Source organism: Monodon monoceros, unplaced genomic scaffold (genome assembly GCF_005190385.1).
Source record: "Monodon monoceros isolate NGI ecotype Baffin Bay Population unplaced genomic scaffold, NGI_Narwhal_1 Super_Scaffold_20, whole genome shotgun sequence".
Classification (NCBI taxonomy): Eukaryota; Metazoa; Chordata; class Mammalia; order Artiodactyla; family Monodontidae; genus Monodon; species Monodon monoceros.
Window position 1 is genome coordinate 7,320,691 of NW_021703777.1, and position 26,646 is coordinate 7,347,336.

The window sequence follows — 26,646 nt, forward strand, 5'->3', positions numbered from 1 at the left end:
ACGCGGGCAGTGCCAACTCCGGAAGCCCTCCCACCCGAACGGAATGGGGACGCCCGGGCCCCGGCTGCACTTGGGACACGGGCCCAGGCGCCGCTCGCCCAGCGCGCCGGCCGCGGGGGCGGCTGCCTCGCGCCTCCCCCTGCAGCGCGCCGCGGCCGCTGGGCGAGGCGAGGCGAGGCGAGGCGAGGCGAGGCGGGGGGAGGCGGGCCGAGGGGGCGGGCGAGGGACGCGGGACTCTGGGGAGCTCGGGGGCGGAGAGCAGGAGGCGGCGGGCCCCGGGAAGAAAGGAACATGGCTCCTGCGGCGGACAGCGCCGAGCGCGGCATGGGGCGACGGCGCGCCGGGCGCCAGTGACCGCGATGGTGAACTCGAGCCGCGTGCAGCCGCAGCAGCCCGGGGACGCGAAGCGGACGCCGGCGCCCCGAGCGGCGGGCCCGGGCCGGCTGATGGCGGGCGGGCGGGCCGCGGGCGCCGGCTTCGCCGGCCCGGTCGGCCTCCGCGAGCAGAGGGGCCTGGAGATCGAGATGGAGCGCATCCGGCAGGCGGCCGCGCGGGACCCCCCGGCCGGAGCCTCGGCTTCCCCATCTCCTCCGCTCTCGTCGTGCTCGCGGCAGGCGTGGAGCCGCGACAACCCGGGCTTCGAGGCCGAGGAGGAGGAGGAGGAAGAGGAGGTGGAGGGAGAAGAAGGGGGAATGGTGGTGGAGATGGACGTAGAGTGGCGCCCGGGCAGCCGGAGGTCGGTCGCCTCCTCAGCTGTGAGCTCTGTGTGCGCCAGGGGCAGGGGGCTGGGGGGCTACCACGGCGCGGGCCCTCCGAACGGGAGGCGGCGCCAGCGAGAGGACCAGGGCCCGCCGAGCCCCAGCCCGGCCGGCGGCGGCGGCGGCGGCGGGGACCCGCTGCATCGCCACCTCCCCCTGGACGGGCAGCTGCCCCGAGTGGCCTGGGCCGAGAGGCTGGTTCGCGGGCTGCGAGGTAAGAGCGCAACCCTCGGCGGCTGATGCACAAACCAGAAGTGCGGGCGCCGCCAGAGCCATCGCCCGCGGAGGGCAGCTCTCCAGGGCTCCCGCTCGCGTTCCCATTGCGTCCCCGCCTCCCTAAGAAGCGTCTTCCGCACCTCTGCTAATTCCGTTCTATTTCCGGTACCCAGCACGGAATTCCACTGCGCCCTTGTTGGTGCAAATTTATTGGATACCTGCTTCTTCTAAAAGATGTGTCAGCTTATGTTTACCTTTGGAAATAAGTGAAAGCCGTATTAGAGCGAAGGGGTACATCTGGAGTTTGGGGGGTTTTTTTCCTTGTAGGGAAAAAAATATTCTAAGGCAACTGATGGTGGTTGCAGCTGCATATTTGCGAATTTCACTAAATGAAAACGAAACTTATGTGCTAGTACCCATGGCCTTTCACTGTCCTGGATGCCCTATTGCCCCTTACCCCTTTCCGGAATGGGTATGCAGTACAGTGTCCTAGTTGTGGAAGGGTGTCACTGGATAGTCATTGATGTTGTTTTGGCGGTGTCTGGTTGTTTGGGGGAGAGGGAGCTGTTAAGAACGCCACGAATAGAATAAACTGTCTAGGAAAACAGTTATTCGGCCATTTCTAAGTCTAGGTATTTTTCTAAAACAGTTGCAAAGTAAATGCTAATGTTGTTTAAAAAACTTGAAAGTATGTTTTTAAATAACTAAGTTAACGTTCTTTGAAATTCCAATGAGACAGTGAGGTCATCAGATACCAGCTGTGTGGAAATGTGTCAGAGTTCGGTGCACCCAGCTCTCCAAAAGGCAGGAAAGGAATTTTCAAAATTGCCAGTGCCTATTAAGAGGATACAAATTTTCCAAGAGCAAATGGGATCCTGTTTTTGCAAAGTTTTGTCAGAGGCATCTTTGGAAAAGAGTTGCATTGGCTCTTGCCATCCAAGTGACTTTAACCTCTACTTTTAAGAGTTTTCCATTCTTAGTTCTTTTGAAAATTTCCTTTCCCTTCTCTTCCTGTCAGTTTTGAAAATCTTGCACAAAAAGCTATCCAGGTGTTTTTACAGCAACGTGACTAACACCAAGTCAGGCCTACACCCGAACCCCAGTTCTACCACACATTGGCTACATGACCTCGAGCAAATTGCCTAACCTCTCTGATCCCCAGTTTTTGAATTTTTTTTTAAAGAGATAATCATAATACTTAGTTCTTGGGAGGATTAAATGAGGTGAAACATAAAACGTGTAGCAAGTCTCTGCCATGTTGTGAGTGCTTCATAAATAGAAATTAAATCATAGATTCTAAAAGTGTACATTTTGGTACTCTTACACAGTGATTATGCTAGTTAATTTGATTCAGAGCATCGTGGGGACCAAAAGATCCTTTTTGGATAACCTGTGTGGGTAGATTAGTAAGAAACTCTCATACTCTTTTCAGATTGTTTAATTGTTTTAATTGTGCTTTTTAAAGTATTCACTGAATTGAGAGGAGTTTCTTATAAGTTAATAAATAATGGAAAGTCATGATCCTGTTAATTCAGCTTAAGTATTTGATAACACTTAATGTTCTTTGAATAAACTCAGTAATGGAATATAATGAAATATATGAGTGTATGTATAAGTTTATCACTTTTAAAGAAAAGTTTCAGAAAATTTACAATGAATAAGGTAACAGTAAACCTAGTCAAACCTTATCAGTGGTCTAATTAGTAGGAGAATAGAATCATGAAAATCTTTTTTACAGAAAAATTTAGAATAAATTTTATTTTAATTCTTTATGAAGAAATATAATTGATACTCTTGTCACTTATTAAGTAACATTTGTTAAATAATTAGTGACTATACTAGGTGCTACCAAAAAAAAAAAAATAGCACATCACCATTTTCCTATGGACAGAAACCCAGAAAAGTGAAATGAATAACCATGAATGAGTTGTGATTTTTTTTTTTCCCCCTCTTGGGATACCGATGACAAAAATCTTATATACGTTGTATAAGTAGTGCTCAGGGTCAGAAGAGAGAGTGACTTGGAATTTCTAAAGGTAGGAGCAATTACTCAAATTGGAGTGGTCAGGAGCTTCCCTGGAGGTCTCCAACCTTTTGTGACTTTCCATAACTCACTCAGACTTCCTGGCCTCTGTTCCTCATGTATAAAATGGAAGAGTTGAACCTAATCTTCAAGGTCCCTTCTAGCTTCAGCATACCCTGTGTTGTTGTTAAATGACATGAATCTGAGCTGGACAGCAAATGGTCATTTCTCTCCTTGGACACTAAATAGATCTATCCTCTTAGCAGGAGTAAGATAGCAATGAAGAAATGTTTGAGGCCTGATGATGGGAGGAAATTGTGTCTAGCTAAGGAATTAAGAATTTACCCCTAAATATTAGGAAGCAGTTGGAAAGTTTTGAGCAGGGGCAGAGCATGTTGAAAGGGAATACGAGTCAAGCAGTGTGCTGGGCAGGAGGGCTTTGCAGGAGACAGGGAAGCAGGAGGACCAGGTCGGAGGCCGCCAGTGAAGGGCTGACGGAGGCCTGCCCCGAAAGAAGCAAAGGAAGGCTGAAAGATGGAAAGACTGCTCCAGACTAAAAGGTTTCCCCAACCCAATGATCTCGTTTACTTTTCTCTTAGCAAACGCTTCTTAATGCAGAGATAAAATTTGAGACTCTACATGAGTTATCATATTTTCTGAATTTCCAAAGTTGAATGTGTTTTATGGATATATCCGGGTACGAAAGTCACTTTCTGTTTGTTATTTCAGACGTATATGCTTGGTTGGTTTTTTGTTTGTTTTCCTGGAGAAATCATAAAGAACTAGCTGTATTGGTCAGGGTGGGCTAAGCTGCTATAACAAATAGATACCTCCTCTCCCACTCACTATATTGTATCATCACCGTCCATATCCAGATCTTTTTTATCATCCCAAATAGAAGGTCTGCCCATTAAACAATAACTTCCCCTCCTCTTCCCCACACCCCCAGCCTCTCTTCCTCTTTCTGACTCTATGGATTTTTCTATACTGGGTACCTCATATTAGTGGAATCACACAGTATTTGTCCTTTCATATCTGGCTTATTTCACTTAGTATAACGTTTTTGAGGTTTATCCAAGTTGTAGCATGTATCTGAACTTCATTCATTTTTGATGACTGAATAGTATTCCCTTGTGTGTATATACCACATTTTGTTTATCCATTCATCGGTTGATGAACACTGGGGTTGTTTCTACCTTTTGGCTATTGTGACTTTCCCTTTATTTTTAATTGAACCCTCACTCCATAATTGCTTCCTTTTCCCTTTTTATTTGCACTGTAATTGTGAACAAGTGAGATGTTGTATTTTCATCGCATGGGGATTTTTTTTTGAGGGAGGGTTGCTACTCTGCAGGGTGTGATAAGGCTATGCTAGTATCACAATTTGTGCAGTCAACAAACATTTATTGAGCATCTCCCTTGTGGTAGGTACTAGGGATACAGAGATGAATAATACAAGATCCCAACTCCCAAGGAGTTTAGAGTTTAGTAGGGGGGTGAGAAGTGTAAGTAAATCATTGCAACGCCAGGTCCCAGTTGTGGGAGGGACCCAAAGAAGAAAGGACCTGCTCTACCTGGGGAGGTTAGAAGAAGTGAATCTTGAGTTATGTTTTGAAGGATTCAGGGGGGAGCTGGAGGAGGGAAAAATAGAGAAGTAAGACCAAGCAAGCTTGTAGCTCATTGGTACTTTTTCCTGTAGGCAGAGTCAGTGAGGGCTTCAAGCAGGGGGCTGATATGATGTCATGCCAATCTGAAGATGATTCTAGCAAGAATGTAGAGAATGGGGTGAGGTGCATAACGCCAAATGCTGGGAGAATAGGTCAGGATAAAGTGGCAAAGGTGATACAGTGATAAAGTGTCAGTTGCACTGAGGATTGTGAGCTGGGATGGAAGAGCGCTAGATGAAAGAGAGAAACCATCAGAATTGTGGACCACCTCCATGTGAGGGTTATGAAAAGGGCCTGTTCTAGGATGAAACCCATGTTTCTGGGTTGGTACCATTAACCCACACAGGGCAAATAGATTTCTAGAGAAAGGAAAAAAAGAGAAATCTCAGTTTGGGGCATGTGAGTGTGAGCTGTCTGTGGAATACGCAGGTAGATCACGCCATTAGCTGTAGCACATACCTGTCTGCATCTCAGGAGGGGGCTGCCTAAGCAATTTGAGATTCAAGCGTCAGTATCATAAGGTAGCAACTGACTATTCTGTAGAAAACGGACCAATAGTAAAAAGTCACTTCCCTTTCTGAAGGTGTCCCTGCAATTCAAATCACTATGAAGAAGGATTGTATATATCTTCCTAAGCAAGGCCCACATGTGTCTAAGCCCCAAAACAGGATTCTTTTATCATGTGAGTGCAATGAGAATTTGGTCAGGCAATTCACAATGACTTCAAGGTCCATATGGATTTGGGTCTCCACGCCATTCTCAAATCTGGACCAACTAGGCGTCAGAAGTAGGACATTTCAGATTTGGACCTGTTTCTGAAGCCATAAAAGGGCCTCTTGCCGCCACTCTATTGCTGTACACATAATATTTCTAATTCCCAGAACAACCCCACAGAGAGGTACTCTTACCTCATTTCCAAATGAGGAAGTAGAGGCTCATGGCGTTAGGCAAGGTCTCACAGCTCCTAAGTGGCTGACCCTTCATTTGAACACAGCTTGGATTCCAGACCTCCACACTGCACCTTGTCACGATCAGTGAGTCACAGTGGGTTAATGTATTTCAGATGGGACAGGGTTAATGTGAGGCAAAAGAGCCACACTGAATTGTTTTTACCATGGAACTGAGATATTAACAGGTGAAATGATACAGTCGCTGGAATTAGCTTCAAAGTAATTGACGAGTGGGTGAGGGTTTCCATGAATCCAGGTTGGTGTTGAGTTGATAACTGTTGAAGCTGGGTGAGGGGTACATGGGAGTTCATTATATTGTTCTCTCTTTGTGATTTTTTTTTATATATATTGCAAAATAAAAAGGGTTTGGAAGCATTTGGATAAAAGAGTTGCAAAATGGCATTTTTTCCAAAGTCAGTTATTTATGTTGGAGACCTTTTTGGTGTTTTGGATTACCCACCTCAGAGTTTCTGCATATTAATTGCATGTTAATTAATATGCATATTAATAAGTAACACTTATTGTTGAGGTGATGTGCTCCGACTTTGGGCTCTGGCATTGACTAAGCACCTTCTTACACAGGAAGGAAATGGCATATTGTCCCGTGTCCCCTCATAATCGTGTTCTCTTAACAGATGGAGACACGTTATGTACTGAACGTGAGTGCCTGGAGGCACTCCCTCCGCAGCTGGGATGATGGTGGGAAAAGACAACAGTTGTTTTTGAAGAACGCTCCCATTTTGGACGTGAACGCTGCCCTTCACCATTCTTATTCTATCATCCCTGATGATAACTAAACATGGGAAGTAGTTGGCTACAGGACAGCTGTTTTTTCCATTTGTGGATGCAGCATTTCTCACCCATCAGGATGTGAAGGGATCCCCGTATCCTAAGGCTGACCCTACTACATACACACCCAGTGGGGAAACTGGATGACATTTGTAAAGCAATAAGTATTTGAGGAGGTAGCTAGAGAAATTTAGAAAAAAGTAAATGCATAGAAATATACTCACATAAAATATAAATAAAAGGGCTTGTTTCTTTTCGTTTGAAATGTTTCATTCAAGGGCTAGAATTAAATTGCCATAGACCGTTGCAAATTTAGCCTGAAGAAAATTCAATAGGAGTTTGGTGTTTTCTGTTTATAGGTCAAGCAAAACCATTTGCAAATAGTAAGAACCATGACTTTTCCTTATTGCATAATTGTTTATAAACCATGGGAAAGAGTGAAATCACTGACCAAGTGAGACAAGGCAGCAGTCTCTGCGGATGGCCAAGGGACTAGCGATTTCCACTTATGCGTATATTTTAGGCCTGGCCTCCAAAAGAAATACGCCCAGAGAAATGGTGTGGTTTTATCCAGGGCTACTGAGCCTAATATTTGGCTGCCTCTGTGTTATTCTGAGCTGTAATTTTCCATGTCATCTAAGTTCGTAATAATTCTTTACTATGATGGAGTTTCAGCGAGCAAACATTCTGCTTGGTGCATTTCTTCTGAGTGAGTAATCCCCTGACACAACCACCAGGTGTTGGCAGAAGCAAACCTGGTCATAAGTCATGCTCGCCTTCCGGCGTGGTGAAACCTAGGACGCGTAACCCAGTGTCTTTGAGGGCGGTTGCTGATTTCTCCTAAAGGAAATTTGGGAGAAAAGAAGAAAAGGAAACGAAATACCCCAATTTAGGAGTAGAGCTAATGTATGATTATAAGACTTAAAAAGTACATAAACACTAGCAATGAAGTCATTTCTTCCAAGTGCAAGACCATATACCATTTTCCCCTTGTTCTCTGTGTGGCTGGATTGTGGCATCAGTGGCTCTGTGAGTTTCTGTGATGGAAGGGGTTAAAGTCTGGGATAGAAGTGTGAGGCAGTTTGCCATTAACAGCTGACCTAATCTAACAGAAAGAATTGAGAGGTTTGTCTTTTTTGGAAAACACTAAGGCTCTTCCAAGTAACCAGCAGTGTGACTTGACCACACTGCTCACTAGCTGGGGTTTGGACGGCCACCATGTCTGTCTGCTGGCTGCGTCCACAACTGTGGGATCTCTCTCCAGGCAGCTCACCATGGCTTATGTCATCTTCGCTCAGCCGGCCCAACGCTTTTTCCATCTGCTAAAATATGGAGCACGGTTGCTGCTTTTACCCTTTCTCCAAAGAGAGAGGGAAGGCAGATGAGTTTGTTGCTTTTCATTTAAAAATCATACGTTAATTGGCATTTTTTAAAAACTGTTCAGCTAAGTGTGTTTAGTGTAAAGAGTCAGCACTGAATTTCTTAAAAGGCAAAAATGGGTACAGAGCAGAGATTTCACACCGGTGTGTTAGAAGCTTGATAGATGTTTCCATAATGAAACGGTGCTCCGACCAGGACCTCTTTTCATCAGGGGTGACCTAAAAAGTATTGTTTGCAATGTTACATCATGTACTAACGAGGATAATTAATTTAGTAACACGGTAATTCCTCCCGCATATAGGAAGGACTGATGTGTATGCATAATTATTAAACCTAAATTTCCTCTTCTCTTTCTAAATTTTTACTAAGATATTTTCTGATGAGGTTGGGAGTTTAGACAATGATCAGATCATTGCCTTGTGTTTTGCACATCTGGGGGGATAGTAGCGGCTGATGTATTCCTAAATTAAAGGTATTCCTGCTAAAACCATTTCTCGGTTGCCTTTAGAGCATGCTAAAAAAAAATCCAGGAGCATCTCCCTTAAAGGTATACTGTTTTTATGTGTTTTTCCTTTTGCCATTCATGAGATTTTTTAAAAATAAAATGACTTCTTTTATTACTATTTTAAAGGTCTCTGGGGAACAAGGCTCATGGAGGAAAGCAGCGCTGACCGAGAGAAACACCTGAAAAGTGTTTTACGGGAACTGGCCACATACCTCCTTTTTCTCATAGTCTTGTGCATCCGTAAGTAGAACATTTTCTTCCACTAGAGGAAAAGTTTTGAAAATATTTGACCTGTCAAAATCATGATTAAGAGGAATTGTAGATGCACCAGTAACGGTTAATTCAGAAGTTCTCTTCTCTGTTATCAATTCCAATTTACAATTTGGTAAAGCTCTCCTCTCTCCTCTGGTAAACACTGATCAAAATTCGGCATTATTTGATTGGCCGGTTTGTTGTCAGTTGTGACCATTTTCACTATGAGATGCACAGGGCGACCTGCCAGACACCAAGTAACCAAGTAAAAGGATTTTTGTATTAGATTCTTAACAATAATTACAGCATTACTGTTATTACATCAAGTAATGTAAAGTGTACACAGGAATTATTTTCCAAGTTTAACTTTCAGAAAATACAAATAATGTCACCTAATATTGCTTTTATGTCTATTTATATTTAAAAGTCCCCCTTTTTTGGATTTGGATGTGTTGTGTGGATGCCTTCACTCTAACTAATCATTTCTTCCAAATCTTCAATAATTGTAGATTTTTACTCCATAGGAAACTTACTGCAGACTCATCTCTTTCTGTTTTCTTTCTCCTTTCTTCTTTCAATACATTCCTGCATTGTCTGGGAGGGGAGGGATGCCTTAGCCAGAAACAACTCTTAGAAACCGTTTGCCTCCAAGTCCAGAAGGTCACGGGCAAAGGACTTATCCTCTGAATCAAAGGATATTGGTTGATGGAGTTCTGTCGTGTCCTCTCTAAAGCCCTTTATGAGAACAGACAGGAAGCAGATTTATGACCACCTGGACCTCTTAGCATATTCCTCAGGGAAAGGAGTTTGTTCTTACAGTGTACACTTAGAGATGCTTAAAAACCAACATCAACCGTGGAAAGAGTTCCCTTCTTTGTAAATGGAGAGAGTCCTGATTTAATCAATACTTTAATAATGCCATTCTTATTACATTAAAATTGACCCTTGAATTTAATTGACTAAGTGCTAAAAGCTTCCTTTAAAAATGTTTTTTGTTTACTAGATTTATAAGAAGATGTGTAAGTTGAACATAAAAGATTAAGGAAACATTTAAGCTTTTGATATTTGTAATTTTAAGAAATTGAATATTGATTTATTTAATATCCCCACACTGGTTTTTACTAATACTAGTAAGCTCTTAATGAGACTCAAACGGGGCATGACTTCTCACATTTTCTGAGAATTTGACTATCCAAGTGGGAACTTAAGAAAAAGAGAAAAAAAGTTATTTAAGCTAAAAAGTATATATGTATGAACAACATTCGTTTTCTTGCTTTTTTCTTCCTAATTTTCTGAACTTTTCTGTTGTTTATTTAGGAAGGAATCTCTCTCATTACCTTTAAAAGCATGTTATCTAAGAAATGCTGAAAACCTAGAAATGATCTATTCAGTACATTAAAAGTTATTAAGCAAGAGATGTGATATTTTTTAACTTTTATGTTCTGAGCTGTTAGAACTTAGAATAAATGCTGAAGTGAAGTTTGCTTCCAGCGTAGAAATGGTGCTTAAATATTAAACTTCAGTGGCCTTAAATTTTAACAGGTAGGTTAGAATCATTATTATTACTAATTTTTTTCGAGCATGACACATACATTCATACACAGATTTTATGCAAAATATAGGTGCTCCTATAAGTCTAAAATTTCATTGTTCCCCAAAATTGCCTAAACATCAGAATCACCAAGAGAATTTCTTTTATAATTGTAGTTTGCCTGGATCTACTAAATCAAAGCCTTCCAGATATGGCCCAGAGAAGTGAATTTTCAGACGCACTGACCAACTTTGGGAACTAGGCCAGATAAATAAACTGAGTAGCTAGAGTTTTAGGAAGCAAGCTTGTCATATAACTAACTAGCGTTTTCTTGTTTATTTTAGAATTTTTATGATTTTTGTTCTTTTTCACACTAATAACATTTTTGCTTCTTATATCAGCTACATTTTTTACATAGGCAAAGTTTTTTCTTCAGAATATTGTAGAATCTCTGGGTAAGAAGGAATCTTGGCAGTCATGGATCAAACCTCCACTGAATGCTAAAACTCCCCCCTGCAACATCCTTCCCAAAAGGTCAGTCATCCTGCCTCCAGTTGGGCAAGAGTTCCAGGTTAAGGGACTGACTCCTTTGAAATAGTTCATTTTATTTTTCTATGGCTGTGTTAGAAAGTTCTTCCTTATGCAGAACCGAAGTCTGTCCTCATCTAACTTCCCGTCTTAGTTCTACTCTCTAAGCCAGCCTAATACCAGGGACCTTTCCCATGTCTCTCCTCCAGCTTAGCGTGTCAGGAGTTTGGAGACAGACGTTCAATCTCCTCCAAGTCTTCTCTAGGTTAAACCTTTCCAGTTCCCTTAGCTGTTGATCATGTGATCGGAGACATGCCTTTGAACAACCCACCTGATAGAAACTCCCTCCAGTTTATCAGAGTCCCCCCCCCCTTTTTTTAAGGGGATGCATTTATTGTCACTCTTCCAAATGTACCCAAAAAATGAGAAAATAACCCCCAACTCAATTCCCCTCACCTCCACAACATTCTCCCCAGCACAAATAATTTTTCCCAAAACCACAAACATAAACTGGTTCTGATATTCTCATAAATATCAGTGCACCTAAGCTGCGTCTTTATTCCCGTCTTGCCCCTAGGTTCTTCATGACCATTTTTGTTTGTTTTGTTTGTTTGTTTTGTGTTTTTAGCTTCCATATATATGTGTTAGCATACGGTATTTGTTTTTCTCTTTCTGACTTACTTCACTCTGTGTGACAGACCCCAGGTCCATCCACCTCACTACAAATAACTCAATTTCGTTTCTTTTTATGGCTGAGTAATATTCCATTGTATATATGTGCCACATCTTCTTTATCCATTCATCCGATGATGGACACTTAGGTTGCTTCCGTCTCCTGGCTATTGTAAATAGAGCTGCAATGAACATTTTGGTACATGACTCTTTTTGAATTCACATGCAGTCTTAAGTTCACAGGCTGCAGTCCATGGGAAGTAACTGCTAAAGACCAACTATGGCTGGAAAGCTCTCTGACCTTTTCAGTACTGGACAAAAACTACAATAACGGGCTTCCCTGGTGGCGCAGTGGTTGGGAGTCCACCTGCTGATGCAGGGGACGCAGGTTCGTGCCCTGGTCCGGGAGGATCCCACATGCCGCGGAGGAGCTGGGTCCGTGAGCCATGGCCGCTGGGCCTGCGCGTCCGGAGCCTGGGCTCCGCAACGGGAGGGGCCACAGCGGTGAGAGGCCCGAGTACCGCAAAAAAAAAAAAAAAAAAAAAACTACAATAACAAGAAATGTATGTTCATATATAAATATTACTTTAAACATGGCCTTTACTCCACGTGCATAGCTTTCTCTTTATTTCTTCGTGGTAACTTCTATGTAAATATTACATGCTCTTCTCTCTTGTTTTAAAAAAAAAATTACACTACTTAATACAGGCAGGCATTCACAAAAGCACTTGTGTTGACAACCTCTATCCCTCAAAGATTTCCATCACAACTTGTTACTTACCTTTGAATTTTAACCAAAACTGCATTAAAATATTTGAGAGTGTTAATAATTTTAATTCACCTCTCTGGTTTATTCTGCAGCCTCACTGTGCCTCCTGAAATGCCCTCACCCAGGTCACCAGGGACGTCTTAATTGCCAAATTTTATGGGCTCCTTTTAGCCTTTCTGTCTCATTTGGTCCCAAATGAGACATTTGGCATTCTACAAACTTCCCTCTTTGGCTTCTGTGACTCCCTCTCTTCCTGTATCCCTCCTTACTCTATTCACTTTCTTCATTTTTTTCTCTCTGAGATGTGTTTAGACAGACGATTTTCTGTGACTGGGTCTTTGCCTTTCTCTTCAAGGGATCTTCCCTGCAGCTTCAGCTGGTCCTGTACGCTGGCGCTCCCAAGTTCCTCTCGACCTCTCATGGACCACGAATCTTGTGCCAGCTTTTACTGGACCTCTCCACCGGTGCATCTCAGGGGCATCCTTAACATTTCTCAACCTGGACTCACCCTGTCCATCCAAACATGCTTTGCTCACGTTCTCTATCTGGTTTACTGTTAACATCACCCCCATGAATGCCTCTCCCCAAACCTTGAAAAAGAATGTGAGTGATCTCTTCTGATACAGTATAAAGTTTGATATCTATGTAATACATTAAGTCGTATGTTCTATTATAAAACCCCTAATGTCCCGAGATCATTTTTATCTTCTTTCTCTGTCAAAGATTGAGAGACGTAAATTTGTTTCTAAGTGTTATTGTGGTTTTGGTAATTCTCCTTCTATTACTAGAAGACGTTGCTTTATATATCTTGATATTGTTATATATTCAATACATAAAAGTTCATTCTAGTTATATCATTGTGTAAAGTATCATTTATCAATAAAAGATCATCTTTTTCTTTAACTCAGTACTCACCTTATAATCTCCTTTGTTAGATGATTGCAGTACCACTTAACACCTTTTGTATATCTAATATATATCTTCTCATTCCTTTATTTTTAACTTCATTTTGAATGGGTCTCATAAAAATTCTAAAGATACATTTTTAAATTTTTTAACCAATATTTAAGACTATGATCTAGTAAGTTTAAGCTCTTTACGTTTCATGCTTTTGTCAGATTTCTGCCATCTTATTTTTTCCTCTCTTTTACACTTTCTTGGTATTTTTCATTTCTCTTCTTTTTGTTACATTGGAAATTTTTTCTTTGCTTTTTATTCCACTGATCTGGAGTTTATACAGCGCAGTCCCCTTTACATAGTTTTTAGTATTTAAGCCTGTATTTTTTCAGCCATATTAAGAAGAAAATGGTGTCTGTAGCCTATTTTTAAATGAGACCATGATTTTTTGTTTGTTTTTGTTTTTTTAGGTTTTTTTTGTGGTACGTGGGCCTCTCACTGTTGTGGCCTCTCCCGTTGCGGAGCACAGGCTCCGGACGCGCAGGCTCAGCGGCCGTGGCTCACGGGCCCAGCCGCTCCGCGGCATATGGGATCTTCCCGGACCGGGGCACGAACCCGTGTCCCCTGCATCGGCAGGCGGACTCTCAACCACTGCGCCACCAGGGAAGCCCGAGACCATGTTTTAAGACAGCTTTAGTTAGTTTACATGCTGAGTAGTTGGTGATGCTGTGATAATGTTTTCTTTTCTGGCTTATTTCATAGAAAATCGAATCTGAGAGTTAAGACGAGGACTAACTAGCAGAAAAAAAAAAATACGCACGTAGGATATATGTGTCCTTTACCTTATATTTTAAAAATATTTTCCTCTCCTTTCTGATCCTCGTTTATGGTTATTTCATGATGTAACTTTCTTCTTTACGATTCAGCTCATTTAAAGAGTGTATGTTACCTTCCAAGTGGGCTTTGCCCATCAGGGACTGAAAGGAGAAACGATGTAACAGTCTTACATTTCTGTTGCATTTAACAGCATGCAGAATCTGTGTTCACATAACATTTCTCCCAGTGAACCACACAAAAGCCTTAGATGTTATTATTCCCATTTTCTAGATAGTGAAGCTCAGGCTCAGAAAAATTAAATACTTGTCCAAGATCCCAAGATACCGAGACCCACAATTTTGAGCACGGAGGCTGACTTAAGGGTGAAGGAAATCTTAAACTCAAACCCAAATCGTTCTGATTTCAAATCCCGGGGGGTCCTTTAGCTCCAGCCTAGCTGGACTCATGATGCACCTGACCCCTGGAGTGTGTGGAGCTGTCACTTGCAGATATCCCTTGGACCAGCCCACTGCCTGGCACAAGGGAGGGATGGAGTTAACGTTAGCTGACTGAAGCTGTTAGAATCGTCATCCCTTTCAACACTAGGTGGCATTGTTTCTCTGGATGTCCAGCAGGTGGCACTGCATAGCCAAGAGGATGTATCCCTTCCCTTCCAGTGAAGTTCTCAAATTCCATACAGGTCCTGAGAATTTCAAAAGCGATCAGTATTAAAAGTACAGGACAATAAAGGAGATGGATTTTAAAATCAGTGGCTAAAATACATACATATTGCGTATTTATAAATCAAAAAATTTAAATAATTTGTCATAATTCTTTTTCAACAACCAAAAAAACCCCACAGGTGAAAAAATTTAAGAGTGATCTACATTAACCAGCCAATCCAAAGAAAATTCTAATTTCAAATTAATTCCAAAAATCAATGTAATAATCATTTAGTCGGCTTTGGGGAGCCTTCACGACCCCTCTTTAGCATGGTATCAGCTTTGGATCTGAAGAAGGCCTTTGCAGAACACATCGTACCTTGTCCACCCCTCTGTGGGAGCTGGTAGGCAGTGCTCCCGCTGGGGACACCGTGAGCACCTCTTCTTGAGGACAGAGATCACATCTTTTTTTTTTTTTTTTTTTTTTTGCGGTCCACGGGCCTCTCACTGTTGCGGCCTCTCCCGCTGCGGAGCACAGGCTCCGGACGCGCAGGCTCAGCGGCCATGGCTCACGGGCCCAGCCACTCCACGGCATGTGGGGTCTTCCCGGACCGGGGCACGAACCCGCGTCCCCTGCATCGGCAGGCGGGCTCTCAACCACTGCGCCACCAGGGAAGCCCCAGAGATCACGTCTTGCGCATCTTCATGTCCAACACCTTGTCCCATCAATGGATTAAAAGTCCAAACCCTGAACTCCAGTCCGATGCAGTCTTAAGAGGTGACAGGTTATGTAACACTGGAAGAGGAGTGTTGTTGTCCTAATTAATGGGTCATAGGATGACAGGTGATGGAACCTAACTGTGAGGACTGGAAGAGGTCCCTTCCCCTCTAGATGCGGCACACGAGCCACGTGGTTGTGTGTGTTTATTGCTTCACTGACTGACTGCTCGAGATGACTCGCAGACACACTTGTGTTTGGATCACTGTCATCCACTCCTCTCTTTTGATCTTAATTCTCTATGATGTTTGGGTAGGGAAGGGGACTAGGTGAAGGAAAGATGTAATCCCCAAATCACTCATTATGAGGTTTTTAAATGCATTGCATGCTGCCTAAAGATTATTACAGAATCAGCTAAGTCGTCACTGCTTGCTGGGTGTTGAGAACTGTGCTCGAAAGACCTAGAAAACCTCTGTGGTCAAAAGAAGCATATAAGGAAGTACTTCCTTCCTCTTGAAGTGTTTTGTCATCTAATTGTAGGTATCAAAGCGTATGATACCTGCAGTCATTGGAGTTCGGCATAAGACAGCACTCGTTAAAGTGCTGAAATTTTCAATAGATAATGTAGCGATCTGGTTAAGGAGGAAGAACCACCATTATTGGACATTTAAGTGTCAGCCACTGTATTGGATAATTTTTAGTTTGTTTTTTTTTTTAAGAAATGCTGTTCTGCCTCTCCTTTCCCTTTATTTATTTATTTATTTTTAATTTTGGCTGTGCTCGGTCTTTGTTGCGGTGTGTGGGCTCTGCTTTGTGGCACACGGGCTCTCTAGTTGTGGCACACAGGTTCCGGAGCACGCGGGCTCAGTAGTTGCAGCGTGCGGGCTTCGTTGCCCCGCGGCATGTGGGATCTTAGTTCCCCGACCAGGGTTCGACCCTGCCTCCCCTGCGTTGGAAGGCGGATTCTTAACCGCTGAACCACCAGGGAAGTCCCGTTTAGTTATATATATTTTTAAGCACCAAAAACTCCCGTGAGATAGCTAATTACTCCTTACAGAAGAGGCAACTAAAGCTTAGAGAGTCTGAGCAACTTGTACGGCTCATACAGCAAGTAAGAGGCATGACCCAGACTCAAAGCCTGATCTCCTGTGACCTGCCGAGCCTGTACATGATCGCCCCACCTTTCTCCAGGACCATTCAGAATGCGCTGGTAAGATCGGCAGGTCTTCACGTCAGGGGTGTGGCTTGAGTTTAGAGTGTGCCACGCACCAGCTGGTAGGTGGCTGGGAGGCAGATGCGTCTGTTAGCATCCCAGAAGGAAAGAGATGGGAGACTCACAGCGGCAATTGTGGGAGTTCAGCGAAAGGACCGTTTACAGAGGTGTGGCGGCAGGGTTATAGGAGCCAACGAGGGGACACGAGGCTCTTGGGCAAGGTTCCCACCTCCGGGCCTGGAGGGACAAGGGCAGGGAATGGCGTGGTGTGAACCTGGTGTGGCTGGGGGAGAAGAGATGCCCCCAGCAGCGGTGGCCACCGTTAGAGGGTCCCCAGCAAACTGCACCCAGGCAGTGAGGGCGTGGGAGCAGGGAGAACAAACCCAGCTCGCTCTCTCCTCGGGCCGCCAGGTCTCCTGTGTGGCCTCCTGTGGGCTGAATGCACCGGAAACCAGAAGACAGGGGAGTCCAGTCGGTCTGCAGCGGTCAGCCTCAGGGTGCAGAGCAGGGCACACGAGAATGGGGAGTTGATGTGGGAACAAGACGAGAGTGGGCTGCCCACGCCGTCGTAGGCAGAGGGGGCGGCAGGCGCACAGCCGGAGAACGTGGGGCTCGGCGTGGCGTCTGCTGGGGCGTAGGGCTCTCGGGCAGGGAGGGTGCTCCGGAAGGTGGTGGGAGGCGAAGTCGAAGGGCGTCTTGGAGGTCCCAAGTGGCAAGGAGGGGGCACCTGATCTTAATCCGGTGCTCAGTGGTTAAGCCAGTTTTGTTTCATGGAAGCCAGTGTTATTTCATTTCTTGTATAAGCCAGAGAGCTGGGGAGGGATCCTGGAACAACGATGCGGGGAAGGAAGGCGGGATGGCTGTCGGCCCGTCCGCCGGGATCGTGTGAGTGCGTGCGCAGGGTCCCTGGCAGAGTTCATTTGGCCCTTTCTCTCTTCCAGTGACCTATGGGATGATGAGCTCCAGTGTGTACTACTATACCCGGATCATGTCCCAGCTCTTCCTGGACACCCCGGTGTCCAAAGCGGAGAAAACTAACTTTAAAACTCTTTCTTCAGTGGAAGACTTCTGGAAGGTATTTGCAAATGACCTCTTGCTCTTGAAAATTGTTCATTTAGCTTCGTAAATTCAGTTCAGGCCCACAAGGGCGGAATTTCATTGTGTTGTCTTGCTTCGTTTTTTGTTTTTGTCTCTTTGCTGGTGTTGGAATGTACCCCAGAACCGTGCCTGATACAAGGCAGGCACATTCTTTCAAAGATCTCTAATGTAAAATTCAACCCAGCCCTCCCCAACTTGTCACAGATTCCAACATTAGTGTTACAGGATAAGCAATGAGGGATACCATAGGAAAAATACTAAACTGATCTGGAAGATGTGTTCAGAATCTAAGAGAATGGGGAGGGAAATTGGAAAGGAAACGATTACTTCCTTCTGGGGAAATACTTGCTAAAATTCTTAGTAAACCCTGGGGTCAGAGCCGTTGATTTTAAAGATAGAGGAACTGGGTCACAAGAACCTAAATATACTAAATAATGCCTAAAAATACTTGACATCCAAAACCACACTTGTATAATATGAATCTTTTCCACCTCAAGGGGGCAAATCACTCCATCTCTATTGATTGTCTGATAAGTATAAGACACTGAGAAATGGCTGGGTCTGTCTTTCCTACAGGCAAACTAATGAGAAACTTCTCACATGTATACAGTTCTGTGATAATGAATGCCACACTCTAAAAATGGAGGGAAGGAGGGGGGGGATGAGAAGTTAGAGAGTTCATTCACCCTATGACAAAATAATCCAGACAATTAAAAGATCCATCAGATAGCAGACTGGTTTTCAAAACTATCATCTTTTCCTCTCCAGTGGTTGTGAACCATGATTATGTGGGATGCTGTTTTAATAAGGGAAAGTGGAATTGATCATGGTTATGGATTCGTTGCAAACCGCACCCCCTCTCCCCAGCCTTTAGTCCTGGAGTAAAAATCAAGAGTCGCCATGTATGAAGTGCCCATTCTGTGCCAGGTGTAGCCACCATACGAAAGATAGGTATTACAGATGCTCGAGGCCTCACAGCTAGCAAGGAAATGACGGAGCAGGACCGGAGCAGGGTCCAGTCTCTCTGACAACAAAACCCACCCTTGACACTCTACCCTGTTCACAGAGTTGCCAAACTGTTGGTCACACAAACATCCCAGGAAGGAGTCAGGCAGCCTCTGAGCTGAGAGTTTTTCAAAAATGGTGCCTTTGCTTTCAGTTTGCAGAAGGCGCTTTGTTGGATGGGCTCTACTGGAAGATGCAACCCAGCAACAGAACTGAAGGCGACGACCGAAGCTTCATCTACTACGAGAACCTACTCTTAGGGGTACCACGCGTACGGCAACTCAGAGTCAGAAATGGATCCTGTTCCATCCCCCTGGACTTGAGAGATGAGATTAAAGAGTGCTATGATGTCTACTCTGTCAGCAGTGAAGACAGGGCTCCATTCGGTCCGAGAAATGGAACCGCGTAAGTGTCTGTGGCTCGGGGCCCTGGGCTGTCACGGACATTCATTCATTCGTTCTCTAACCCCTTCACCAAGGAGAAGATGCCTTCAATGCTTGTATTTAAGGCTGTGGCCAAACTTTGGCTTCTCAAGTTTTCTGTACTTTTTACCCCCTTTCAGCTTCTGCATACTTATTTTTCAGAAGGCTAAATTGCTGACCATATCCCCACAGGGAAGAAGCTACCTTCACCTTCAGAGGTTTCTTTTAAGGTGCCTGGACCCTACTTTTATAAACCCAGTAACAGGGTTCACTAGGTTGTTATCTTTTGTATTAGCTCTTAGAAATAAATTTGTGGCCACACTGCAATTACTTAAAATGTATCATTAGCTCATGAGGCAGTTCTTCTGTCTGGTTTAAAGCCTGTCCTTCTCAAATGTGTGTTTTCGATTTTGAGTACGTGTCTGCATTGTGTGTATTTGCAGGGATTTTGGGTGCTCTTTGTCAGCATACGTAAAACATCCTGTGTATTAAGGGAGGACAGTCCTTATTTCTAGAATTATTACAAAAAGTGAGAAGAGTTCTCAGGTTGTCCCAAGGTGGACATCTTGGGGCACGGGCCCTGGGTGAGTCACTGTGGATGGAATTGTCTTCTAAGTTTCACTAAACTAATTCTTTCAGTTCATCTAGATCCCTTTCTTGAGAACTGAGACACCAGAATCCAGATTAGTTAATACGCAATGAGGACGAACACCTTTTCCAGAACCAGATTCTTCGTCTGTCGTCCAGTACACACCCTCTTTAGTACCTGGACCCAGAAGGAACAAACTTAACTAAACATCCGAAGATTTAGAGTAAAAAGACTGAATCTCAAAAGGCATGTTTTCCAGGTTGTGATAGTGATTTTGCTCACTAATGCTCCTTTTTCCAGTTCCCGCAAAGCATAAGTTTGCACTTGAACTATGGTACCTTGTCTAATATTTTATCTCCTCTCATGCCATTGGTAAGAGAGATTCATGCAGCCTCTATTCCATGCTAGATGCTATCTAAGAAGTGAATTCATGCATTATCTCATCTACTTTTCACAGAACAACTCTGAAATAGGTATCAGCTCCATTTTATAGATGAAAAAACATCACCGCTAGTAAATGGGACCAGCTTGACTCCAAAACCCATGTTTCTTTTATGACGCCACATTGCTTCTTCCATATTAATTATGTTGCTAGAGTGGCTGCCTGCTGCCCTCAGTTCCCTGTCAGAATTCAAGCTTCTTGAGGGCAGGGACTCTGTTTTGTTCACTGCTGTATTTCCAAAGCTTTGAACAGTGCCTAGAACATCCAAGACGCTTATAAGTGATTTTCACTACAGGGTAGGCTACTGAAGGGATCCTTCTTGTGTGTATTTAAACCATCCCAGGTCCTGCCAGAGTCTGATAGAAGGTGAGTGTGTATGCTACCTGTATGTCCCACCAGCTCCGATGATTCAATATGCCCCAAACTGAACTCATCACTTGTTATCATTTATTATTTATTTATTTGTTTGTTTGTTTCTTTTTGGCCATGCCACTCGGCATGCGGGATCTTAGTTTCCCCAACCAGGGATCGAACCCGTGCCCCCTGCATTGGGAGCGCAGAGTCTTTTTTTTTTTTTGCCGCGACAGGTCTTAGTTGCAGCACGCGGGATCTTCGTTGCCACGTGCAGGATCATTAGTTACGGCATGTGAATTCTTAGTTGAGGCATGTGGGATCTAGTTCCCTGACCAGGGATCGAACCTGGGCCCCCTGCATTGGGAGCGCAGAATCTTAGCCACGGGACCCCCAGGGAAGTCCCGGAACCCATCACTTTCTTGTCGAATCTGTCCTTCCTCCTGTTCATGGCACCACCATCTTTGCATTACCCAAAAAGGGACTGGAGTCTTTTTGCAGAAGTCCCCTCCCCCTTGCCCCAGCTTCCAGATCAGTGCCAGGCTCTGTTGACAGTCACCTCCGTGGCCCTGTCTCGGCCCTCCCTTGTCCTTCCCACCTCACTGCTCTAGTTCAGGCCTCATTGGTTCTTGCAAGGACAGCTGACTCCGCTGTGTCGGGGTCCCTGGGACCAGCCTCACGGAGTTCAGCGATTCTCTGGAAGGGCTCCCAGGATTCAGCATATATTCATGGCTGAGCTTTACTACAGTGAAAGGAAATACGCAAAAGCAGCGGAAGGGACAGGCTCATGGGGCAAAGTCTGGAGGGAACCAGGTGCCAGGTTGTAAAGGTCCTCTCCCAGTGGAGCCACACAAGACATGCGTCTTCCTCCAGTAACGAGTTGTGACGACATGTAGGAAGCATTGTCTGTCCAAGAAGCTCAGCAGAGACTTGGTGCCTCCCATGTGTTTCTGGGTGCTGGTTACATAGGCAGGCTCTGCCCGGCACATCCCCAAATCTCAGACTCCCAGAAGGGAAGCAGGCGTGGGCGTAAGCCACCTTGTTTGTACAGAAGCCTAGGCACTGTGAGCCTCTCCTTCTGGTCAGAGGAAGTTTTATATCAGTGTAGGGAGCCGTTTATCACTGAAATTCCAGATGCCAGCCGAGTCCAACCTGGATGCTTTAAGGAAAGGCGGTCTTGGACCCGCTGTGTTAACTCTTTTTCACACAATCGTCCTCTCTCTTTCCTCACCACTCCAGGTAACCCCGTTCTGTGCCTCCCAGAGACCTTCCCTTCGGTGACCCCTTCACGCCTGCCCCCTCACCATCTGACCAGAGTCCACCTTTCAGCCTTCTCTCCTTCATCATATGGGCGCCAAACCGAACTACTGGCGGATGCCTTGTACTTCTCCGGCCCCGCCTGGCTCAGGCTTAAAAACACCCTCCCCATCCACCTGCCTAAGTCTGAATCCTGCTTACCTTTCACAGCCTAGGTTCAACGTGGCTTCTTCCAAAGCCTTCTCTGGTTCACCTTTCCCATCATCGCTGAACCTCCAAAGAAGGCTAGCTTCCCTCTGCTTGGCCCGAGCAATTTTTCTGATTCTTTTTTGGTTCTTCTTATCACCTACCTTGTATTTTCGGTGTTTAATTACAACTTTTCTCCCCGCACTTATTATAAATTTGGGAGAGAAAGGATCTTAGTTCATCTTTCTATCCTCATTAATACCAAAGACGCATCTGGTTCCTGAGAGCCCTGTAAACGTTTGTGGATTAAGCTCCCAAATGCCGTGTGGAGTCGTATTTAGTTGAGCTGCTGACGGTGGCATTTGATGAACTCGTACCTCTTTTGGCTGCAATTTTTGGGGGGCCTAGGGTCAGCTAGTCCCTAAGTAAGTCACCCTGAAAGGCAGCCATATAAACTGAGGGCTAACAGCACAGGCCTCTGAAGGCAGACCGTCCTGGGGTGGGTTCCTGACTCTACCTTCAAAAGATCTGAGACTCAGTTGACCTCACTAAGCCTCAGGGCCCTTATTCCTAAAATGGGCATAATAGCTATATGAGGATGATGTAAGAAAACACAAAGCACCATGGCAAGCACACCACCCAGCTCGATGAGACTCACAGTTATTTGTTACGTACCTGGCTTCGTAATTGCCCCAGGTGTTCCACTGATTTTCACCTGTTCGTTTTGTCTTTGAATTAGTTGGATCTACACAAGTGAAAAAGACTTGAATGGGAGCAGCCACTGGGGAATGATTGCAACTTACAGCGGAGCTGGTTATTACCTGGATCTGTCAAGGACAAGAGAGGAAACAGCCGCTCAGATTGCTAACCTCAAGAAAAACGTCTGGCTGGACCGGGGAACCCGGGCAACTTTTATTGACTTTTCAGTGTACAATGGCAACATTAATCTGTTCTGTGTGATCAGGTGTGTATAAAGGGCACTCGTGCCTCCCACTTCTGTGTGTTTGTATATACGTCCTAGTCTGGAGTTAGACCAGAAAATCGTTGCCTGCAGTTGGCTAAATGAGAGTTTCAAGGATCAGAGCTGACGGCAAGGAGGGGTGAAAACCAAAAAGCTTACTGGGATAGGGGTTCTTGGAGGAAGGGAGTTAGGATCCGGGGATATTATGAGTTAGGAAGAACCTCAAGTCTGGTCCAAGTTCATCCCAAGGCTGGAACCGTCCCAGATAAAGCACCGTGTTTTGCTGACATCGATCCTTTCCCATCACGAGGATGATCATTGCTCCATGCTCTGCTCTCCATGCCCAGGCATCTCCATGCCCAGGCTCTCCATGCCCAGGCATCGTATCTTGACTCATTTCCCTGAGTTTCCCATTCTCCGATGATGCGCACGCGATTAGAACACGAGCACAGTGGTCAGGGGCTACGCCTGTGCTCAGTAGGGTGCCCCGGTACCTGCTTACACTCAAGAATGACCAAAGGCACATAAAGTTCCTTCTGCAGATTCTGTGATGTTTGTCATCATGACCATTCTGGTGACAGTGAGGAAACTGACAGAGATCCCACCGGCTTGTCTGGGACCCCTTGTTCATTCATTCATTCAGCAAACATTTATTGGGCACTTAATATGTGCCAGGCACTGTCCAAGGCTCTTGGGATGCATCAGTGGACAGAATAAAGATCTCTGCCCTTGTCGAGCTCACATTCAACCAGGAGGAGATACTAGGTGATAAACAATAAGCAAAGGAAACAAATTAATTAGATAGCATGTTAGAAGGTAATATGTGCTATAAAACACGTAGAACAAGGCAAGGGGGATCCAGGATTCACCCGCTTTAATCCTCCTGGTGAATATGGCAGCAACATCCAGACGTTGCTGACATGAATTACTTGCACACATATTTACCCACCAAATAAGAAGGCTACATTCTCATAGTAGCCTTATTCTGGGATTATTTTTGAGGCTAAACTCAGCTGTGCTTTACATAGCCGGTTGGACTTTCCCAGTCTTTATGTCTAATAACTTTTGCAGAAAACAATATCCCATTAAATCAAGTAATAGTTATGACTAGAAATGAATGAAAATCTATTGCAATTATTGTTGAACTTCTGCTAATGACTCCAGTGAGCACAGAAAGAGGATACACGCAGGCGGGCAACTCTGACTGACGTTTAAGGAGATATCTATTTATAGAAGGTATAAATGAGTATGTCTCCCCCTTCCCCCCCATACTTTAAGAGTGAACATTGTCAAGGCGTTTGCTTCATTTCTCTACATTGTTGTCTCAATTTCTGGAGGGGTTGACGATGCAGGACCAGAACAGGCAGAGAGAGATGACTCAGCACACAGAGGCCACTTCCTGCCCTTGTGAGTTCACACTGAGGCTGCCACAAGGCTCTTTGTCTCAGTATTGCCCTCCTGAGTTTCTGGTTCTCACCCCTACGCTCCAGCGTATTGAATAGGAAGAAAACAGGAGGTTGACAGTGCCAGGGAAGGAAGATGTTTCACACATCTTTGACCAATCCTAATTTGCTAGAGTCCTTGCCTATACTTGATTATTGCTCATGCTTGAGCCCTAGATACTTAGGTTCTAGGAGTGGCCACCTGTCCTGTCCATCCTGTAACGGGAGAGATGGTTACACCTGATCGTTGACTGGAGATCTTTTAAAAGCCTTCAAGTTAAGGATCTAGAGAGTCTGTTTCTAGTGTGAAGGGAAATTGTACCATTAAGTGAATCGTTTAACCTTCTCAGTGCGACACCTACAAAGGGGAATTTGGCAAGAAGCATCTTCACTTCAGTTATTAGAAAGCACTAAAGATCAGTGCCATCACTGTGAACGTAAAAGCATATGTCAGTGTTGCAGACAGTCAGACATTTACTGGGCACCAATCCACTATAAGGCTCTGAGAAGTTCCGATAGCAAAATGGTCCCCGTAGGCAAATTATTTGATGCTGGTTAGGTGTCACCAAATGCATGAATGAGAAACTCATTCCCTGTCTTTATATGTATATGAAAGAGACATCCTGCTTCTCAACCAGGCCATACATGTCTTGATTGATGACATATATTTCTTATGTTCTTTATTACCCAGTTGAAGGACTTGCATTTAATCACAGTCCTATAAAGTCTTGTTTGTTGATTAACTTCTACATTTAAAAATAAGTGTATAGCATTTTGAGGGGTCTCAATACCAGAAGCATAAATGGGAGACTGAGGACGAATAATCTCTTTGGTCTGGGAGGCCTTGGGAAGGCTTGTTCTTCTTGTAACACAAAATTCTACAAGGATGGAGTTACCGGCTGTGATAAAAAACATTTTGCCACTAGTTTGGAGTGACTTGTGGTCCCAGTTTTATTTAGAGCAGGGACAGAATAGACGATGTTTTTTCCCGGCTGCATCCACGTGTTGTTGTCACTGTTGACGTTGTTAGTTGTGTTAACTGTTCTTATTGCAACGCAGGTTATTGGTCGAATTCCCAGCGACAGGCGGTGTGATTCCATCTTGGCAGTTTCAGCCTGTAAAGCTGATCCGATACGTCACGACTTTCGATTTCTTCCTGGCAGCCTGTGAGATTATCTTTTGTTTCTTTATCCTTTACTATGTGGTGGAAGAGATACTGGAAATTCGCATTCACAAGCTGCACTATTTCAGGAGTTTCTGGAATTGTCTGGATGTTGTGATCATTGTGGTAGGTTTGAGAACAACACCAAATCCCCTACCCTGTTATAAAAATGTGTTAGAGTCTTCGCTCCCCTCAGTGCTGTGCGTCTTGACCTTCCTGAAGGAGTATCTAAAGGTTCTCCTCTGTAACATCAACGTCACGGTTACTAACTTTCTCACGTTGCATGAGTGACCCTTCTGCGTATGGAAGTGGAGAGGCATTTACAATAAGCTCTCACCTGGCCACACTGATAGCAAGGATGGGTTAGTAATTCGTGTTTGGCTTTGGCAATACATACGAGACGTGGGGAGAAAGCGGTTTTGTGTATTCTGCTTTGACTAATGATATTTTTCTTCAACTACAGCAAAAATCAGTTTATGTCTTTCTGCACGTGTGTAAAGTTACAGCATAAAGAAACCTCCCGGAAATTTTGGAGGTGGCAGAGAAAACCGCCCTGCGGTTTCAAATGTCCTGCAAATAGTCCACAGTGTACAAAATGTAAATGATGGCCATCAGCGTCTCCTGTAGGAGGTGCAGGAAACCATAAGGCAGAGTTATGATTGAGTTAAGACTGTGGCCCCTTGTGGAGCCCTTGCCTGCCCGTGACTCTGTTACAAATTCCAACACTTGTTCAAGACGGTTTCTCTTCAGCATCATCTTAATCACTTCCTTCCAGAGGCCTTACTGTAAGATGTATTTTTGCAAGCTTTTCTCCCTTCAGCAATAACACATAATCTTCTGCTAGTCTGTTACACATTAGAGCATATAACAACATGCTTAATGGATACGTGCTTAAAAGTCCATCCTTTCCACTGTGCAGTGACAGGGCTGCCCCTCTGAAATCTTAGTCAGTGATGCGTTATCCTGTTAGCATTCTCTCTTCTATTATCCTGCTTCTTAACCAGTATCGTTCCTCCCCAACCAAAAGTTCATTTGGCTTTGTGAAGCATTTACATCAAGTCATTATCAAATCATCACTAGAGTTAGTTGGCAATATATAGAAAGTGTGTTACTTAATGTATTTTAATATGCCATTAAATACAGAAAAAATGTTATTCATATGTAAGTAAAAGGAGACTTAAGACAGAAACAAGCTGTATGTGTGTATTGCGTGGCAATAATGGTATTAATAGGAGCAATAATAACAGTAATTGCTAACATTTAGAAGCTCTCTGTGCTAGGCACAGTTCCTCGTGCTTTTCCTCTACGGCAGCTCATTTAGTCCTCACGATAACCCTCTTAGCCACTGTGCCACCGCCCTCACGCCGCATACATGTGTACTTCAG

General features: G+C 44.4%; 1 protein-coding gene across 1 annotated transcript in view; it reads left to right on the plus strand.

Annotated features, from left to right (window-relative positions):
* Positions 1-268: 268 nt before the first annotated feature.
* The window catches only part of PKD2 (polycystin 2, transient receptor potential cation channel), a 47,286-nt gene continuing 20,908 nt past the window's right edge, over positions 269-26,646 (plus strand). Inside the window, exons 1-6 of the mRNA XM_029235064.1 lie at positions 269-972; positions 8,415-8,528; positions 17,288-17,421; positions 18,604-18,854; positions 22,436-22,660; positions 25,159-25,387. Coding sequence (XP_029090897.1) covers positions 360-972; positions 8,415-8,528; positions 17,288-17,421; positions 18,604-18,854; positions 22,436-22,660; positions 25,159-25,387 — 1,566 coding nt within the window. The 5' untranslated portion in view covers positions 269-359. The remainder of the gene's footprint in view (positions 973-8,414; positions 8,529-17,287; positions 17,422-18,603; positions 18,855-22,435; positions 22,661-25,158; positions 25,388-26,646) is intronic.